The sequence below is a fragment of the Amblyraja radiata genome, chromosome 40 (genome assembly GCF_010909765.2).
Source record: "Amblyraja radiata isolate CabotCenter1 chromosome 40, sAmbRad1.1.pri, whole genome shotgun sequence".
NCBI classification, from domain to species: Eukaryota; Metazoa; Chordata; class Chondrichthyes; order Rajiformes; family Rajidae; genus Amblyraja; species Amblyraja radiata.
This window is the reverse complement of record NC_045995.1, coordinates 2,240,737-2,262,046: the sequence shown is the minus strand read 5'-3', so window position 1 is coordinate 2,262,046 and position 21,310 is coordinate 2,240,737. Positions and strand designations below refer to the sequence as shown.

The window sequence follows — 21,310 nt, the reverse complement described above, 5'->3', positions numbered from 1 at the left end:
CCGCGGCTGCCGAAGCCGACAAGGCCGCGCCGGTTTGGAGCTCCCAGGCTCCCGTTGTTGAAGTCGGCGCCGCCTCTACGCTCCGCAAACCCGCAGCCCGGAGTTGTTGCTCTCGGCGGTCCAGCTCGCCAGAGCTCCAGCGCGTCGCCCCAGGCAAGGGATCGCCCGCTCCACTCCGCTCCGCTCCAGCGCTCCGATGCTGTGCCGCCGCCGAGGCCGAGGTGCTGGGCGGTTCCCGCCAGGAAACGGCGCTCCAAGCCCGCAGGTAGGCCACGAGGACGGATCGACGGGCAGCCCGGAGAAGAAGCTGCCTCACCGACCAGGTAGGGACCTAGAAATAAAGTTGAGACCTACCCCCCCACATTAAAAAGTCCATATCCCCAACAAACGAAAAACAGGACTCACTAAAAACTATTAAAAACTATTAAAAAAACTATTAAAAAAAACGAATTAAAACGGACGGCTGCTGGCTAGCAGCCGTTCACCAAGATGGCCCCTCCTCCTCTTCATAATTTAAGCAATTAAAAAAAAAAGGCATTGGCGTTGCGAGCACGCTTGCAGCTTTACCGCCCACATTGTGCTCTGTTAAAGGAATGTGTCAGGACGGGGCGGGGATATTTGCATTTATTTTCTGTCGTGTGTGAGGTGCGGAGGGGCGGCGAGGGGCGGCCATTGGCACCCGGGCGTCGAGCGAAGCCGGCGAGAGGGAAGAAGGCGGGAAAGACGGTTGGAAGCGGCGCACGTCTCCAACCGCCCGCCGGTTCAAACCCCGGCGGCAGTTGCCAGGGAGAACCGGTACCGCTCGGCCAATCAGCGACCCCTCGGGGCTGTTGCCAGGTGAAAAAGCCCCCGCTCGGCCAATCAGCGACCTCCAGGGGCTGTTGCCAGGTGAAAAAGCCCCGCTCGGCCAATCAGCGGCCCGGTTGAGGTCTTCCATCCAAAATGAGGGGCAATGGACGGCGGCGATGGCCGCGGGGGAATGGCGGTGGCGTCGCTGCTGCAGCCGCCCTCTCGCTGCTCTTCCGCTTCTTCATGCTCGACTCCGCGGCTCTGGGTGAGGAGGCAAGATGCGGGCGTGGGAGGGAGGGAAGATCCGGGATGGTGGAGGGTTGAGGGAGAGGAGGGGAGGAGGGTTGAGGGGAGGAGGGTTGAGGGAGAGGAGAGTTGAGGGAGAACAGGGTGGAGGGAGGGGAGGGATGAGAAAGAGTAGGGTTGAGGGGGAAGAGGGTTGAGGGGGAAGAGGGTTGAGGGGGAAGAGGGTTGAGGGGGTGGGGGGTTGAGGGAGAGGAAGGTTGAGGGAGAAGAGGGTGGAGGGTTGAGTGGGTGGGGGGAGAAGAGGATTGAGAGGGATTAGAGTTGAGGGGAGGAGGGGGTTGAGGGAGAGGGTGGAGGGAGGAGAGAGTTGAGGGAGGAGAGAGTTGAGGGAGGAGAGAGTTGAGGGAGACGAGGATTGAGGGAGAGGAAGGTTGAGGGAGAAGAGGGTGGAGGGTTGAGTGGGTGGATTGATGAGGGAGAGGACGGTTGAGGGAGTAGAGGGTGGAGGGAGAAGAAGGTTGAGGGGGTGGAGAGAGAAGAGGGTGGAGGGAGAGGAGGGTTGAGGGAGAGGAGGGTTGAGGGAGGAGAGGGTTGAAGGAGAAGAGGGTGAGGGGGTGGAGGGAGAAGAGGATTGAGAGGGATTAGAGTTGAGGGAGGAGAGGGTTGAGGGAGAGGAGGGTGGAGGGAGAGGAGGGTTGAGGGAGGAGAGAGTTGAGGGAGGAGAGGGTTGAGGGAGAGGAGGATTGAGGGAGAGGAAGGTTAAGGGAGAAGAGGGTGGAGGGTTGAGTGGGTGGATTGATGAGGGAGAGGATGGTTGAGGGAGAGGATGGTTGAGGGAGAAGAAGGTTGAGGGGGTGGAGGGAGAAGAGGGTGGAGGGAGAGGAGGGTTGAGGGGAAAGAGGGTTGAGGTGGAAGAGGGTTGAGGGAAGAGAGGGTTGAGGGAGGAGAGAGTTGAGCGAGAGGAGGGTTGAGTGAGAGACGGATGGAGGGTTGAGAGAGGGGAAGGTTGAGAGAGAAGTGAAGAAGAGGAGGGGGTGGAGGGTGAGGGGGTAGGGATGAAGTGGGTGGCAGTGGAGGTTTGAGAGGGTGTGAGGTTGAAAAGAATGGGGTGAAGGGGGTGGGGCTGGAAGATGAGGGAGGGGGTGAAGAGGATGTTGCTGGAGGGTGAGGAAGGTGATGTGGAGGATGAGGGGTGAATAGAGTGTGGGATTGAACAGGGGGTAAGGGGGTGATGTGGGAGGGAATGGGAGTGAAGAGGGTTGGGGGTAAGGGGTGAAGATGATGGGGTGAAAATTGAAGAGGGAGGGGGGTGAGGCTGAATAGGGTAGGGGTGGAGGTAAGGAGTGCAGAGGCCGTCACAGTGGCGCAGCGGTAGAGTTGAATGAATGAATTAATTAAAACGTTTATAGGCCAAGTGTTCAATACAAGGAATTTGCCTTGGTGCTCCGTCCGCAAGTAACAACATGACAGCCAGTGACAGTTACGAATGATACATAAAACATTAAACATCAATAATAAGACATCATTGATTAAACATGTGAATTAAATAAAATACCAGAGCAAAAGGGTTACTGCCTTCCAGCGAATGCAGCGCCCGAGACCCGGGTTCCATCCCGACTACGGCTGCTGTCTGTATGGAGTTTGTACATTCTCCCCGTAACTTTTCTCCAAGATCTTTGGTTTCCTCCCACACGCCAAAGACATGTAGGTTAGGCATGGTAAATGTAAAAATTGACACTGCAGTGTGTAGGATTGTGTTAATGTGCGGGTATCGCTGGTCGGCGCAGACCCAGTGGGCCGAAGGCCTGTTTCCATGCCCTATCTCTAAACTAAACTAAGTGACAGTGGGAGAGGATGAAGAGCAGCACGTCGTCTGGATTTGACAGTACTGAGCCTGTACCCACTTGAGTTTAGAACTTAAGGAGGGGGACTTCACTGAAGCTTATGGAATAGTGGAAGGCCTGGAAGAGCAGATGTGGGGAAGATGTTTCCGATAGTGGAAGAGTCTAAGACCAGTGGGCACAGCCTCAGAAAGGAATTTATTTGGCCAGATGGTGGCGAATCTGTGGAATTCATTGCCATAGAAAGCTGTGGAGGTCAAGTCATTGGGTATTTTTAGGCAGAGATTGACAGGTTCTTGATTAGCACGGGTGTCATGTGCTTACGGGGAGAAGGCAGGCGAATGGGATTGAGAGGGAGAGATATATCAGCCATTATTGAATGGCGGAGTAGACCTGATGGGCTGAGTGGCCTAATTTTGCTCCTTATGGGTGGGTGAAGAGGGTGGGAGGTGGTGTGTGGGTTTGGGAACAGCTCTGCCCAGGACAGGAAGGCTCTGCAGGGAGTAGTGCGTTTGGCCGAACGCACCATGGGAACTACATTCAACTCCCTTGCAGGACCTATACACCAGGAGGTGTAGATCCAGAGCCAGCAAGATACCACCCCAGCAACAAACTATTCCAGCTGCTGCGGTCAGGCAAGCGCCTCTGCTGTCACGCTGCGAAAACAGAGAGGATGAGACGGAGTTTCTTCCCACAGGCCATTAGGGTTGTAAACTCCAATCTCACCAGGGACTAATTTACTGTTGTATTGCGTCTTAAAAAAAAAAAATCCCTAAAATGTAAATACTGGCTCTGTTCTATTCTGTTCTGTTGTTTTTGCACAAATTACAGGCATTGCCACTTTCATTTCACTGCACATCTTGTATGTGTATGTGACAAAGTTGACTTGACTTGAAGAGGAAGAGGTTGGAGGGGGGTGAAGAGGGCATGGATGACAATAGACAATAGGTACAGGAGTAGGCCATTTGACCCTTCGAGCCAGCACCACCATTCAATGTGATCATGGCTGATCATCCCAAATCAGTACCCCGTTCCTGCCTTCTCCCCATCTCCCCTGACTCTTCTATTTTTAAGAGCCCTATCTAGCTCTCTCTTGAAAGCATCCAGAGAACCTGCCTGAGGCAGAGAATTCCACAGACTCATCACTCTGTGAGAAAAAGTGACTCCTCATCTCCGTTCTAAATGGCTTGCTCCTTATTCTTAAACTATGGCCCCTGGTTCTGGACTCCCAACATTGGGAACATGTTTCCTGCCTCCAGCGTGTCGAAACCCTTAACAATCTTATATGTTTCAATAAGATCCCCTCATATCCTTCTAAACTCCAGAGTGTACAAGGCCAGCTGCTCCATTCTCTCAGCATATGACAGTCCCGCCATCCCGGGAATTAACCTTTTAAACCTACACTGCACTCCCTCAATAATCTATCTAAGGCTGGGGGATGAAGATGGCAGCAGGTAAGGGGGGAAGAGGGTGGGGTGAAGAGGGCATGTGGTGAATGGGTGTCATTCACCTCAGCAGTGCGTAACATCGATTATTAATTTTTCCGCTCACCAGGAATGCACGTGGGCCAAATGAGCTTTTCTAGCACTGGGGAAGATTTCACCCTGGCGGTCCTGCGATTTGCATTCGACGGCGAAGAGTTCATCCGCTTCGAATACTCCTTGAACAAGTTTGTAGCCAAACACCCCCTGGCGGAGCCATACGCCGACGAGCTGAACAAAAATGAGAGAGTTATCAGAAACGTTGCCAGCACCATTCGTGGCTTGCCGTTGATCTCGCACATAGTTAAAGAAGGCATCCGAGCTGAGACAGATACGGTTTTGCATGGCTTCACATCACGCTGAATGAAGGTGGTGGAAATGTTGGAGGACAACGTGTTTGGTACGGAGGCTAACGGAGATGATGAGTAGAGTCTCTGCAAGAGGCAGGGTGGGAGGAGTAGTCCTTGAGATGCCCTCTCAAGTGATATCTGGACTGAACCTATTCTCATCCAGCTTCTTGCAAAGACGCTCTCTCTTACTCTCAGCTTCACCTTCTCCCAGGATGAAGCCTGACTACGGGTGCATGTTTGCATGGAGTATGCACATTCTCCCCATGACCTGCTTGGGATTTCTCGAAGATCTTCGGTTTCCTCCTACACTCCAAAGACAAGCAAAGACTAATTGGCTTAGTGTAAATGTAAAACATTGTCCCAAGTGTGTGTTGAGTCCGTCAGTCAGTCAATTTTATTTGTATAGCACATTTTAAAACAACTCGCGTTGACCAAAGTGCTGTACATCAGTGCAGGTATTGGTGTTATCTACAGACCCCAAATAGTAGCTCGGATGTAGGGTGTAAGTTGCAGCAGGAGTTAAAACTGGCATGTAACAAAGGTAATGCCACTGTGGTGATGGGGGAATTTCAATATGCAGGTAGACTGTGAAAATCAGGTTGGTTCAGTATCCCAAGAAAGAGAGTGCCTCCGAGATGGATTCTTAGAGCAGCTTGTAATGGAGCTGACCAGAGAAAAGGCTTCTGGATTTAGTGTTGTCCAATGAACCACATTTGATAAGAGAGCTCGAGGTAAAGGAACCGCTTGGAGGTAGTGATCATAATATGATTAGTTTTAATCTGCAATTTGAGAAGGAGAAGGTTAAATCGGAAGTGGCAGTGATGCAGCTGAACAAAGGGGATTATAAAGGCATGAGAGAGGAGCTGGCCAAGATAGACTGGAAAGGGATCCCAGCAGGAATGGCAGGAATTTCTGGGCATAATCCAGAAGACGCAGGATCATTTCATTCCAAAAAGGAAGAAAGATTCGAAGGGGAATAGGAGGCAACTGTGGCTGACAGGAGAAGTTAGGGATAGAATAAAACTAAAACTAAAGATGTATAACACAGCAAAGAGTAGCCGGAAGCCAGAGGATTGGGAATCTTTCATAGGACAGCAGAAGGAAATAAAACGGGCAATACTAGTGTTAATGTGCGGGGAATGCTGGCCGGTGCGGACTCGGTGGGCTGAAGGGCCTGTATCACTAAACTAAACCAATTTTCAATACCTTAAATCATGCTGGCATTGCTTTTCCTGACACCGTCTAGCACGTTTACACTCTGTTTTTTCCTGTCCACTTCAGCGAAGCCTGCGATCACGATAACCTCAAGGCGTCCAAATGCACATGGACTTCCCTTGGTCCTGACCTGCAGAGTGGATGGATTTTACCCGAGGGACATCACTACCACCTGGCTGTGGAACGGCAAAGACATCGACCAAGAGGTGCTGAGGAGCAACATTCTGCCCAACTTTGACGGGACATTCCAGATGCGGCTACAGCTTAGTGTTGACCCCAGCAGAATCGGTGACACCTATTCCTGCCAAATCACACACAGAAGCGTGCCTGACAACCTGACTGCAGTGTGGGGTAAGGATTATAATCGGCCGTTGATTTAGTTCAAGTCAAGACTGTTTTATTGTCATATGTCCTAGATAGAACAATGAAAGTCTTACTTGCTGCAGCACAACAGAATATGTAAACATAATACACTGTAAACAATATGATAAACGATAGAGAAAAAATAGATCAGTGTGTATATATACCACTGATCTAATGAATGAATGAATACGTTTATTGGCCAAGTATTCACATACAAGGAATTTGCCTTCGTGCTCCGCCCGCACATGACAATGACATACAGTAACAGTTAGGAATGACACATAAAACATTAAACATTAATAATAAAACATTATTAATTAAGCATATACCACAATATATATATATATATATATATAGTGTGTGCATATACCACTATATACCAACTCACAAGTACACACACACACACACACACACACACACACACATATATATATACTAGACTAAGTGGGACCCGTTGGGTCCCAGCTTCACACAGGAGGGCTGGTCCCCCAATGCAATATTCCACCTCTCTCCACATACACACACAGACTCACACACACACTCACAGACTCTCACACAAACACACACCCTCCACCCCACACACACACACACACACACACACACACACACACACACACACACACACACACACACACACACACACACACTCGCACACAAGCACTCACACACACACACACACACACTCACACACACATACACTCACACGCACACACACTCGCACACAGACACACACACACACAGACACACACACACACATACTCACACACACACTCACATACATACACTCACACACATACACTCACACACACACATACACACACACACACACACACATACACTCGCACACAGACACTCACACACATACATGCACTCACACACACACACACACACACACACTCACACTCACACATACACACTCACACTCACACATACACACTCACACTCACACATACACACACACACTCACACACATACACACTCACACTCACTGCTGTTCCTGAACCTGGAATCAGTTTAGTTTAGAGATACAGTGCGAAAATAGACCCTTTGGCCCCGAGTCCGAGCCGACCAGCGATCCTCGCACACTTAACGCTATTCTACACACTAGGGACAATTTTACAATTATACCAGGCCAATTAACCTACAAACCTCCACGTCTTTGAAGTGTGGAAGGAAACCGAAGATCTCAGAAAAAAACCCACACGGTCACAGGGAGAACATACAAACTCCAACCAGATAGCACCAATAGTCGGGATCGATCCCAGGTCGCTGGCGCTGTAATGCAGCAGGTCTACGCTGCGCCACTGTGCTGCCCACTTAACTTTAGCTAAATTTAGTTTAGAGTTACAGCGTGGAAACAGACCTTTCAGTCCACCGAGTCCACGCCGACCATCGATCACCCGTTCACACTAGTTATATAGAGAATGAAGAAACAAAGAACTGCAGATGCTGGTTTACACCAAAGATAGACACAAAGTGCTGGGGTAACTCAGCAGATCAGGTAGCATCTCTGGGGAACATGGACAGGTACAAAATGCTGGGGTAACTCAGCAGATCAGGTAGCATTTCTGGAGGAAAAGGATGGGTGGTTCTGGGTCGGGGTACTTCTTCCCGACCGGAAACGTCATCCATCCTTTGTCTCCAGAGATGCGGTCTGTCCCACTCAGTTACACCAGCACTTTGTCTATCTCTCGCACTAGTTCTATGTTGTCCCATTTTCACAACCTACACACTAGGTCACAATTTGCAGGGGGACAATTAATCTACAAGCCCCACGCCTCTTTGGGATGTGAGAGGAAACCGGGGCACTCAGAGGAAACCCAAGCGGTCACGGGGAGAACGTACAAGCTCCACGCAGACAGCACTCGCTGTCGGGATCGATCCTGGGTCTCAGGCTCCGCATGTGTCCACGCCGACCAGCGATTGCCCTACACACCAGCACTGTCCTACACACCAGAGACAATTTACAAAAGCTAATTAACTGGCAACCCGACACGTCTTTGGTGTGTGGGAGTAAACCGGAGTATTCGGAGACAAACCCACATTGTCACAGAAAGAATTTGCAAACTCCACACAGACAGTACCAGTAGTCGGGGTCGAACCCGGATCTCCGACTCTGAGAGGCAGTAGCACTACCAGCTGCCACTGTACTTAGTTCAAGTATGAATGGACTGCTGTCAGTTTGAGATGCGGTTCAAACTCTTTCTATTCAAACTGCCATATGGATTTGATCGATTGAAAGATTCAGCACACTCAAACCAATAATCACCTGTGTTATGTTCAAGAAGGAACTGCAGATGTTGGAAGATACTGTGTGATTCCACTTTTGCATCTACTCCCTGCACACAAGGGGCAGTTTAGTTTAGATACAGCGTGGATACAGGTCCTTCGGCCCACCGAGGCCATGCCGACCACACGGTACCCGTATATTAGCTCTATCCTAAACACTTGGGGCAATTGACGGAAGCCAATTATCCTACAAACCTGCTAATCTTTGGAGTGCGGGAGGAAACCTGAACACCCATAGAAAACCCATGCTTTGAGAAGGATAATGCATTTGAAACCCCCCCCCCCCCCAGAAGTCCCCCTGGCGCCTAGGTCGGGTGAGACGCCAATCTTGACCTCACCGGGACTTCTACGGCTGATCGGCAGGTCGAGTTTGCCCCCCCCCCCCCCCCCCCACTCTCTCCTTCCGGGACTCCGGAATCCCGGCCCGGCCAACAGATCCATTCCCACCACCGACTTCCACGGCCGGCATCTCGGGGGCCTAACTGAAGTCGGATAGAGTTGCGAACATAGACACAAAATGCTTGAGTAATTCAGCGCGACAGGCAGCATCTCTGGAGAGAAGGAATGGGTGACGTTTCGGGTCGAGACCCTTCTCCCACAATATTCCTTCTGATAGAGTTGCGTTTACTGTAACATCTTCTGACTCTAGCTCTTTTTCTCCAGTTCCCCAGAATCAAAACGTACCAGTCTATGGATATGTGGTTGGAATAATGGCTGGATTAGTCGGTATTCTGATTGCTGTATCTGGAGGAATCATGAGATGGAAAGGTAGGAACAGTTTTGCATGTCCTCGTCAGTCTAGGAAAAGTTTTCCTTTATAGTCTTGTCTTGGTCGCTTGCTAATGCCACAATTTGCATGGATGAAAGTATACTGTACTTCGGCACCATTTATGTGGTGACTCTTTGCACACCTTAGGAAAAAGGTTCTGACTACCATATCTATTGTTTAAGAAGGAACTGCAGATACTCCCATCTCCTCCCCTTTCGGCTTTCCGCAGAGACAGCTCCCTCCGTAACTCCCGGGACAATTCGTCCCTAACCACCCCTTCCCCTGGTACTTCCCCTTGCAACCGCAGGAAATGCTACACTTGTCGCTTTACCTCCCCCCTTGACTCCATCCAAGAACCTAAGCAGTCTTTCCAGGTGCGGCAGAGGTTCGCCTACACCTCCTCCAACCTCATCTATTGCATCCGCTGCTCTAGGTGTCAGCTGTTCTACATCGGTGAGACCAGGCGGAGGCTTGGCGATCGCTTCGCCCAACACCTGTGACTTATCAAGTTACAATGAAGTATTTATTCATTCTTTCATTCTACATAGTATAGAAAGGTAATGCACAGGAATGGGGCATGCAATGTGTGTATACACATATATGTGTGTGTGTGTGTATAAGAAAGATCTGCAGATGCTGGTTTAAATCGAAGGTAGACACAAAATGCTGGAGTAACAGGCAGCATCTCTGAAGAGAAGGAATTGGTGACGCTTCGGGTCGAGACTTCAGATAAATATAGAAATATATATATATATATATATATATATATATTACGGGGAGAAGGCAGGAGAATGGGATTGAGAGGAAACAATAGATCAGCCATGATTGAATGGCGGACTAGACTTGATGGGCTGAGTGGCGGACTAGATTTGATAGGCTGAATAGCGTAATTGTGCTCCTTTCACTTATGAAAATTGGACGAGGTGCAGACAGTGAGGAACACTGTTAGACTGTACAGTGGGATTTAGATCAGCTGCAGAAATCGGCAGAGAAACCGCATATGGAGTGCTTGTGGTAGAATGTTGCCTGGGTTTCAGCAACTAAGTTACAGAGAAAGGTTGAACAAGTTAGGACTTTATTCTTTGGAGCGCAGAAGGTTAAGGGGGTACTTGATAGAGGTTTTTAAAATGATGAGAGGGATAGACAGAGTTGACGTGGAAAAGCTTTTCCCACTGAGAGTAGGGAAGATTCAAACAAGGGGACATGACTTGAGAATTAAGGGACTGAAGTTTAGGGGTAACATGAGGAGGAACTTCTTTACTCAGAGAGTGGTAGCTGTGTGGAATGAGCTTCCAGTGAAGGTGGTGGAGGCAGGTTCGTTTTTATCATTTAAAAATAAATTGGATAGTTATATGGATGGGAAAGGAATGGAGGGTTATGGTCTGAGCGCAGGTATATGGGACTAGGAGAGATTATGTGTTCGGCACGGACTAGAGGGGTCGAGATGGCCTGTTTCCGTGCTGTAATTGTTATATGGTTATATGGTTATATGGTATGAACTGAAGATAGACACAACATGTTGGAGTAACTCAGCGGGTCAGGCAGCATCTCTGGAGAAAAGGAAGAGATGACATTTCGGGCCAAGACCCTTCTTCAGACTCACGTGTGAGATATATGGATACACAGACAATAGGTGCAGAAGTAGGCCATTCGGCTCTTCGAGCCAGCACCACCATTCAATGTGATCATGGCTGAACATCTACAATCAATATCCCATTTCTGCCTTCTCCCCATACCCCTTGATTCCGCTAGCCCTAAGAGCTCTATCTAAATCTCTTTTGAACGCATCCAGTGCATCGGCCTCCACTGCCTTCTGAATAAATTCACAACTCTATGTGAAAACGTTTTTCCTCATCTCAGTTCTAAATGCCTTACCACTTATTCTTAATCTGTGGCCCTTGGTTGTGCAGTCCCCCAACATCGGGAACATGTTTCCTACATCTAGCGTGTCCGATCCCTTAATAATTTTATATGTTTCTATAAAATACCCTCTCATCCTTCTAAATTCCTGTGACTACAAGCCCAGTCGCTTCATTGTTTCATCATATGACTGTCCCGCCATCCCGGGAATTAACCTTGTGAACCTACGCTGCAATCCCCCAATAGCAAGAATGTCTTTCCTCAAATTAGGAGACCAAAGCTGCACACAATAGTCCAGGTGTGGTCTCACCAGGGCCCTGTACAACTGCAGAAGGAACTCTTTGCTCCTATACTCAACTCTGAAGGCCAATATGCCGTTAGCTTTCTTCACTGCCTGCTGCATGCTTACTTTCAGGGACTGATGTACAAGGACACCCAGGTTTCGTTGTACTCCCCCTTTTACTAACCTGACACCATTCAGATAATACACAAAATTGCCTATCAAAAAACTGCCCACTTATTTTGTGTACCTTCGATATTCCAGCATCTGCAGTTCCCTTTTGAACACCATTCAGATAATAATCTGCCTTATTGTTCTTGCCACCAAAGTGGAAATATGTTATTATCTTTCTCCAGTGAAAAGTGACAAGGCAGTACAATAACAACATTTAAAAGGAGAGAAACAAGGAACTGCAGATATTGGATCACACCCACTGTCTCTGCCTCTTCCTTTTTTCTTCACGCCCCCACCACCCCCACATCAGTCTGAAGAAGGGTCTCGACCCGAAATGTCAACTCTTTCCTTCGCTCCATAGATGCTGCCTCACCCGCTGAGTTTGTCTAATTGAGACACTGGTTCACACAAAAAAAGGCACAAAGTGCTGGAGTAACAGCGGGTCAGGCATTTAAAAGACATTTGGACAGATACATAAACGGGGAAGGTGTAGAAGGATTTGGGCCAATCCAGGGAAATGGAACGAGCATCTTGGTTCGCACGGACAAGTTAGGCTGAAGGTTCTATCCCATGAAAGACCAAATTTTTTGAAGAACAAAACCTGTTGAAAGTCTAGTAATAGGTCCCCTCTCGGTCATGACTGACCATGGGTGATGCATCCTAGTTTGCAGGTGATGTGTGGTCGGATGCAAGCCTGGGCGTTGTCATATGGAGGACAGGCTGTTGCCCATGCAGCACATCCCCCCCCCTCTCCACGTTGCTAATCGATCCAAAGGATATGCAGGGCCGTTACAGTTTGGCACCAGCGCCGTCGCATGAGCTGCCAGAGGGAGGTTGTAGACAACGACGAACTGCCTCAGGGGCTCCGACTCCAGATTTTCTTGAGCTTTACACCAGGAGCCTTATCCATGACTGGATATGGCCACAAGGCAGTGGAGGTTTTAAATCAGCGCTTTCCCTCTCGTAGATGGACTGTCTTCCCAGGCTGAGGTGGGAGCCTCTACCTTCCCGTGCAGGTCCATAGCACATGCCCACTGCCCACTTTTTGAAAGTATGAGAAATAATATTAAATCTGTGCATTGTCAAATTTTTTAAATTGTGAAATCACTAGAAGTCAGTCAGATTGTATCTGTTAAAGTTCATAAATTATAGGAACATATGGGCGGGACAGCGGAGCAAGGATATGGTGGCCCAGCGGTAGAGTTTCTGCCTCACAGCGCCAGAGACCCGGGTTCGATCCTGTCTATGGGTGCTGTTTGTACGGAATTTCTACGTTCTCACCGTGACCGCGTGGGTTTTCTCCGGGTGCTCCGGTTTCCTCCTACACTTCAAAAACTTACAGGTTTGTAGATTATTTAGCTTTGGTAAAATTGTCCCTAGTGTGTAGAATAGTGCTAGTGTAGGAGGATAGTCCCGAGGGTGTAGAATAGTGCTAGTGTAGGGTGCTAGTGTCACTGGTTGGCATGGGCCGAAGGGCCTGCTTCTGTGCTGTATCACTAAACTGTAGAGCAGAATTAGGCCATTCGGCTCATCAAGTCTACCCCGCCATTCAATCACGGCTGATCTAACTTTCCCTATCAACCCCATTCTCCTGCCTTCTCCCCTTAACCCCTGACACCCATACAAATCAAGAATCTGTCAATCTCCGCCTTCAAAATACCCAATGACCTGACCTCCACAGGACAAAGAATAAAGGACATTTATTGTCACATACACCAATTGGTGCAGTGAAATTTGAGTTACCATGCAGCACACAAATAAGGTAAACACAACACTATAGAATTTAACATAAAACACAGCCATGTGTGGCAAAGAATTCCACAGATTCACCACCCTCTGACAAAAGAAATTCCTCCTAGTCTTCGTTCTAAAAGTAGGTTCCAAAGATAATGTATCATAACAGTTAACCAGAGCGCACTTTACAGACAGGAATCTACCAAACGGAGTCTGGGCAATGTAACGCTGAGGTTTATGCAGCTAATACTGGACTGCTGCCGCCTTGTGTTTGTGGCTGCATCATCCCGTCTCTTCCTTACTTCCCAGTTGTCCGTGCGCCGCGTGAAGATACCCAACTTTGTGAAGACATCACATCTTTGCCGAGCCCCGTCCCTGCAAATGTGTCAGAAGTTTAAAAACGAATCGTCCCATTTGCACGGCAAATAAAATCCAGCGACCAGCCTCTTGAAGACCTCATGTTTAAACTGACGTGCTAACATGCATGGGCGGAAATCCTGGTGGGGACGGGGGGGAGAGCACGCCCTCCCTATGCTTTGAGAGGTGGGGGACAACCCCGCCCCCCCCCCCCCCATGTTTTGTAATTCGGACTTTATATCAGACGCTTTTTAAGGGCTGAATCGGCCCATTTTCGGGGCCTTTCAATGCCCCGCGCGGCTTAAAATCAAACTGCTGCATCGAGACGATCGAGGCTCCCGATGTTGAAGTCCCCTCCGGCAGATTCAAGCCCCATGATTCGGGGCGGACAAAGCTGCTGTTGCTAGAGTTCGGAGTGGGTCACCAACCAGGGCAGCTCCCGATGTTACCTTCCACAGGGCCCGCGGGCGAAGCCTCGCGTGTGTGCGCGCGCGTGGCTGCCAAGAAATTGTGTCCCCCGCATTTTTTGATAACGATTTCCGTGGCTGCCAACGTGGTCGATTCCTGTCGACCACTTACTGAGAGGATCTGAATGATGACCCGATGTTTTTTTCAACTCGATCCCCCACCCCAAATGACGAACGTTCGACCAAAATCTGAACAGCTCGGTTTGTAATGCTGCAGCTGGATAGAAAACTAAATTAGAATGAGAAGAATTCATCTGCAGCATGTTTTTTTTTAATCAAAACATTTTCAATTATTACAAAATAATATTTACACTACAATAAAACAAACCAGAACCCAACACCATAATACAATACAAACAAGTATCCATAATAAACTACTATACAACTATGTTACAATCCTTATTGAGGATGCATTCAACAACTTTTTTTTTAACCTTTTTCTATGGTTTGTATGGAAACTTATTATTTATTTCATGTAAAGCACTTTGGTGTCAATGCGAGTTGACTTAAAACGTGCTATATAAATAAAACTTACTTACTTACCTTGCGGAGCCCAGCGGTCCCGGAACTCCCCTAGGGTGCCCGTGGACAGGGCGTATTCCCTTTCTAACCCCACCGGGCATGGACGCAACCCCGGAAAAGGGGCATGTAGCCGGCTCGGGTAGAGCCCTCCACCGCCTGGCGCCGTGACTCGCGGATGGCCAGCTAGACCAGGCCCAGGAGCAACCCAACCAGGACATCTTCAGCCCTACCCTCTCCCCTACGCATACAGGGTGTCCAAAGATGAGGATGGTGGGTGAAAAATGCAGCCAGAAGGCAAGGAGCAGCATGTTCGGCATCATCGGCAATTGTACGACCGATTCTCCTCTACCTCATTGGACTCTCGCTGGATCTGTTAACGCTGCAATGCAGACAATTATACTCTGTACACTGTATCTTTCCCTTTACTCAACCTACTGTTTGGCCTGTTTGTATTTATGTATAATATTAATCGATTTGGTTGGTAAGCATGCAAAATAAAACTTTTTACTGTATCTCTGTATAGGTGACAATAATAAACCTAAAATGTCAAAAGAGAGAGAAAAACAGAAATTGTCTGATTAGAAGTAATTGATTTGAAATATCCAAGCTGACGGAAGGTCCCGACCCATCATTTCTGGGATCGTTCTTGTAAACCTCCTCTGGACCCTCTCCAGAGCCAGCACATTCTTCCTCAGCCAAGGGGCCCACTCATAAGGTCATAAGGAATAGGAGTAGAATTAGGCCATTCGGACAAATCAGGTCTACTCAGCCAATCAATCATGGCTGATGTATCTCTCTAATCTAACCCCATTCTCCTGCTTTCTCCCCATAACCCGCACTAATCAAGAATCCATCTATCTCTGCCTTAAAAATATCCACTGACTTGGCCTCCACCGCCGTCTGTGGCAAACAATTCTGCAGATTCACCACCCTCTGATTAAACAAATTTCTCCTCATCATCTTCCTAAAAGAACGTCCTTTAATTCTGAGGCTGTGACCTCTGGTCCTAGACTCTCCCACCAGTGGAAACATCCTCTCCACATCCATTCTCTCTATCCAGGCCTTTCATTATTCTGTATGTTTCAATGAGGTCTCCCCCGCATCCTTCTAAACCCCAGCGGGTAGAGACTCAGTGGGGTCAAGGAAAGAGCGTTCACGTCGCGGCCCTGTTTCCACCAATCTTTCCACCACCACGCACAAGAAGTGACAAGACAGACACCATTGTATGCAGATGCCGAGAAGTGTGTTCAGCTCTGACTGAACAACTTCTAATCTTGTGTGTGGACTCAAGTCAACTTTATTTGCCACATACACATACAAGATGTGCAGTGAAATGAAAGTGGCAATGCCTGCGGGATTGTGCAGAACAACAGAACAGAAAGACACAACAGTAAATTAGTCCCTGGTGTGATCAGAGTTTACAGTCCTGATGGCCTGTGGTAAGAAACTCTGTCTCATCCTCTCTGTTTTCGCAGCGTGCCAGTGGAGGCGCTTGCCTGACCGTAGCAGCTGGAACAGAAGAAGAGGAAGAGGCCCAGTGCTGTCAAAACGCTTGTCATTCCTGGAATCGTACTTGTAAACCTTCTCTGGACCTTCTCCAGAGCCAGCACATCCTTCCTCAGATAAGGGGCCATTAGGAGGTAGTGACCATAATATGGTCAGGTTTAATCTACAATTGGAGAGGGAGAAGGGTAGATCGGAGGTGTCAGTGTTACAGTCTAATAAAGGGGACATGATGGAGGAGCTGATCAAAGTTGACTGGAAAATTACCCTAGCAGGGATGACAGTGGAACAACAATGGCAGGCATTTCTAGGAATAATACAGAAGGTGCAGGATCAGTTCATTCCTAGTAGGAAGAAAGATTCCAAGGGAGTAAGGGGCGACCGTGGCTGACAAGGGACATCAGGGACAGTATAAAAATAAAAGAGAAGCAGTATAATGTAGCAAAGATGAGCGGGAAGCAAGAGGATTGGGTAATGTTTAAAGAACAACAGAAAATAACTAAAAAGACAATACGAGGGGAAAAGATGAAGTACGAAGGTAAGCTAGCCAGTAATATAAAGGAGGATAGTAAACGCTTCTTCAGGTATGTGAAGAGAAAACAATTAGTTAAGACCAAAGTTGGATCCTTGAAGACCGAAAAAGGTGAATTTATTATGGGGAACAAGGAAATGGCAGAGGAGTTGAACAGGTACTTTGGATTCGTCTTCACTAAGGAGGACACAAACCAATCTTCCTGAGATAATAGTGGCCAGAGGATCTGTGGTGACAGGAACTGAAGGAAATTCACATTAGGCAGGAAATAGTGTTGGGTAGACTGATGGGACAGAAGGCTGATAAATCCCCAGGGCCTGATGGTCTGCATCCCAGGGTACTTTAGGAAGTGGTTCGAGAAATCGTGTTTCCACGTTGCCTCACTTTCTTGTTGATCGTTTTGGAAGTTCCAAAGGTGGTGAAACAGTACATTATTGAATTCTTCCTCCATATCTTGTTACTACTCCTCTGCCAGCAGTCTATGCTGGGGAACTTTTTTTTAATCCCCCAATGTGAAGCAATATTTTGTGTTAGCAAAACCACAACTTCCTTCCCACGGAGCGTCATATTACCACCTAGCATTTATCACTCTGCTGCAGCTGACTGGAAGTGGCAACATCAGTAGGTACGAGTGGTAAAGAATGCATATGGTATGCTCCCCTTCTCCAATTCGGCACAAAGTGGGTGGGCACGGTGGCGCAGCGGTAGAGTTGCAACCTTACAGCGCCAGACACCCGGGTTCGATCCTGATTATGAAATATGTAAGCATGCAGGTGAAGAAAGCGAATGGCATGTTGACCCTCATAACAAGAAGAGTGGTGCAAAGAGGTCCTTCTGCAGTTGTACAGGGCCCTGGTGAGACCACGCCAGGAGTATTATGTGCAGTTTAGGCCTGTTGGCCTTCATAACAAGAGGAGTAGAGTATAGGAGCAAGGAGGTCCCTCTGCAGATGTACAGGGCCCTGGTGAGACCACACCTGGACTATTGTGTGCAGTTTTGGTCTGTTGGCGTTCATAACAAGAGGAGTTGAGCAAGGAGGTCCTTCTGAAGTTGTACAGGGCCCTAGTGAGACCACAGCTGGAATATTGTGTATATTGTGAATATTGTGTGCAGTTTTAGTCCCCTAATTTGAGGAAGGACATTCTTGTTATTGAGGGAGTGCAGCGTAGGTTCACCAGGTTAATTCCCGGGATGGCGGGACTGTCGTTCGTTGAAAGAATGGAGCGGCTGGGCTTGTATACTCTGGAATTTGGAAGGATGAGAGGGCATCTTTTTGAAACATATAAGATTATTAAGGATTTGGACATGCTAGAGGCAGGAAACATGTTCCCGATGTCGGGGGAGTCCAGAACCAGGGGCCACGTTTAAGAATAAAGGCTTAGCCATTTAGAACGGAGTTGAGGAAACATTTTTTGACAGAGAGATTTGTGAGTGTGTGGAATTCTCTGCCTCAGCGGTGGAGGCAGGTTCTCTGGACACTTTCAAGAGAGAGCTAGATAGGGCTCTTAAAGATAGCGGAGTCAGGGGATATGGGGAGAAGGCAGGAATGATCAGCCATGATCACATTGAATGGCGGTGCTGGCTCGAAGAGCTTAATGGCCTACTGCTGCACCTATTGTCTATTGTCTGTCTGTACAGAGTTTGTACGTTCTCCCCTTGACTGCGTGGGTTTTCTCCGGGTGCTCCAGTTTCCTCCCACTCTCCAAAGATATACAGGTTTGTAGGTTAATTGGCTTTGGTAAAGATTGTAAATTGTTTATAACCATATAACCATATAACAATTACAGCACGGAAACAGGCCATCTCGGCCCTACAAGTCCGCGCCGAACAATTTTTTTCCCTTAGTCCCACCTGCCTGCACTCATACCATAACCCTCCATTCCCTTCTCATCCATATGCCTATCCAATTTATTCTTAAATGATACCAACGAACCTGCCGCCACCATTTCCACTGGTAGCTCATTCCACACCGCTACCACTCTCTGAGTAAAGAAGTTCCCCCTCATGTTACCCCTAAACTTCTGTCCCTTAATTCTGAAGTCATGTCCTCTTGTTTGAATCTTCCCTATTCTAGTGTGTAGGATAGTGCTAGTGTACAGGTATTGCTGGTCGGCATGGACTCGGTGGGCCGAAGGGTCGGTTTCCGCACTGCATCTCTAAACTAAACAAAACTAAAATCGAAACTAACACGCACTTGGATACGCAAGGAATGGAGGAATATGGATTATGTGCAGGCTGAAAGGTTTAGTTTAGAGATACAGTGCGGAAACAGGCCCTTCGGTCCACCGAGTCCGTGCCGACCAGCGATCGCCTGGTCACATACTAGTTTAGCTTAGAGATACAACGCGGATCCAGGCCCTTTGGCCCACCGAGTCTGCGTCAACCAGCCATCCCCGTACACTAACACTATCCTACACACACTCGGGACAATTTACGATTGTACAAAGCCAGTTAACTTACAAACCTGCACGTCTTTGGAGTGTGGGCGGAAACGTGAGCACCCGGAGAAAACTCACACAGGTTATACGGGGAGAATATTACAGAGATTTGGTATGTCAAAGAGGACTCTCTCGAACTTCTACAGGTGCACAGTAGAGAGCATGCTGAGTGGCTGCATCGTGGCTTGGTTTGGCAACTTGAGCGTCCAGGAGCAAAAATAATGCAGAAAGTTGTGACCACTGCCCAGTCCATCATCTGTTCTGACCTCCCCACCATCGAAGGGATCTATCTCAGTCGCTGCCTCAAAAAGGCTGCCAACATCATCAAGGACCCACACCATCCTGGCCATACACTCATCTCTCCGCTGCCATCAGGTAGAAGGTACAGGAGCCTGAAATCTGGTACATCCAGGTTCAGGAATAGCTACTTCCCCACAGCCATCAGGCTATTAAACGCCATCAAACAAACTCTGAACTATAACAGCATATTGCACTGTATCTGTTTATTTATGTGTGTGTATATATATGGTCTATGCTACTATGCTATATAGACACACTGAACTGTTCTGTATTTATGCTTACAATACTCTGTTGTGCCGCAGCGAAGCAAGAATTTCATTGTCCTATAACCATATAACCATATAACAATTACAAGCACGGAAACAGGCCATCTCGACCCTTCTAGTCCGTGCCGAACACATAATCTCCGCTAGTCCCATATACCTGCGCTCAGACCATAACCCTCCATTCCTTTCCCATCCATATAACTATCCAATTTATTTTTAAATGATAAAAACGAACCTGCCTCCACCACCTTCACTGGAAGCTCATTCCACACAGCTACCACTCTCTGAGTAAAGAAGTTCCCCCTCATGTTACCCCTAAACTTCAGTCCCTTAATTCTCAAGTCATGTCCCCTTGTTTGAATCTTCCCTACTCTCTGTGGGAAAAGCGTATCCACGTCAACTCTGTCTGTCCCTCTAATCATTTTAAATACCTCTATCAAGTCCCCCCTTAACCTTCTGCGCTCCAAAGAATAAAGCCCTAACTTGTTCAACCTTTCTCTGTAACTTAGTTGCTGAAACCCAGGCAACATTCTAGTAAATCTCCTCTGTACTCTCTCTATTTTGTTGACATCCTTCCTATAATTAGGCGACCAAAATTGTACACCATACTCCAGAATTGGCCTCACCAATGCCTTGTACAATTTTAACATTACATCCCAACTTCTATCTGGGACACATGACAATAAACTCTCTTGACTTGAGAACTTGAGAACGTACAAACTCCGTACAGACAGTGCCAGAGGTCAGGATTGGACCCGGCTCTCTAGCACTGTAAAGGGCCCGTCCCACTTTCACAACCATTTTTTTACTCGTGGACATTTTTCATCAGGCTAGAAAAACGCCCCGATGTACTTGATGCCACAAGCACCTACGACTAGCATCACGACCTACCTACGACCTCGTGAGGACCATGCTGCAAGTATGAGTCAAGGGCATACTCGACAGAGGTCGTGAAAGTGCGACAGGCCCTTAAGGACGCAGCAACTCTACCACTGGCCTTGGCATAATGTTCGGTACAGACACTGTGGCCTGTTACTATGCTGTACTGTTCCATGTTCTATGAACAGCAGTGCAAACTCGATGGGCCAAATGGCCTAATTCTGCTCCTATGTCTTTATTGTCCTCTGTTTAAAAGCTGCCTGGAGATGGGGAGTTGCGGGGACTTTCCGAAGCAACGAGGAAATAAATCACAGTGTAATGTGATCCACGCACATATCTTGCCGTAAGAATGTGGAGCCAACAATGAATATTAAAGGCGTACATTGAAATAAGATAGCAAGGAAGCTATTAATAAACGGCATGTTTGTATTTCCAGCACAACATTAAACTGTGTACCAAAATACGGGGCTGAACCGACAAGGAAAAGTTCAAGAAGGAACTGCAGATGCTGGAAAGTCGAAAGGAGACAAAAGTGCTGGAGAAACTCAGCAGGTGAGGCAGCATGTATGGAGCGAATGAAGTAGGCAACGTTTCGGGCCAAAACCCTTCTTCAGACTGAAGAAAGGTTTCGGCCCGAAACGTTGCCTATTTCTTT

The 21,310-nt window shown here is 48.0% G+C and overlaps 2 protein-coding genes across 2 annotated transcripts in view; one reads left to right on the top strand and one right to left on the bottom strand.

Moving 5' to 3' along the window:
• LOC116967622 (alpha-2-macroglobulin-like) overlaps positions 1–21,310 on the bottom strand; it is a 645,420-nt gene that overhangs the window by 201,615 nt on the left and 422,495 nt on the right. The gene's annotated exons all lie outside the window — the stretch shown is intronic.
• Positions 647–13,893, top strand: LOC116967623 (class II histocompatibility antigen, B-L beta chain-like). The gene is made up of 5 exons (XM_033014228.1): positions 647–1,054; positions 4,431–4,688; positions 5,989–6,273; positions 9,238–9,342; positions 13,701–13,893. The coding sequence occupies exons 1-5, from the start codon at positions 943–945 to the stop codon at positions 13,787–13,789; spliced, it is 849 nt and encodes a 282-aa protein (XP_032870119.1). The 5' UTR covers positions 647–942; the 3' UTR covers positions 13,790–13,893.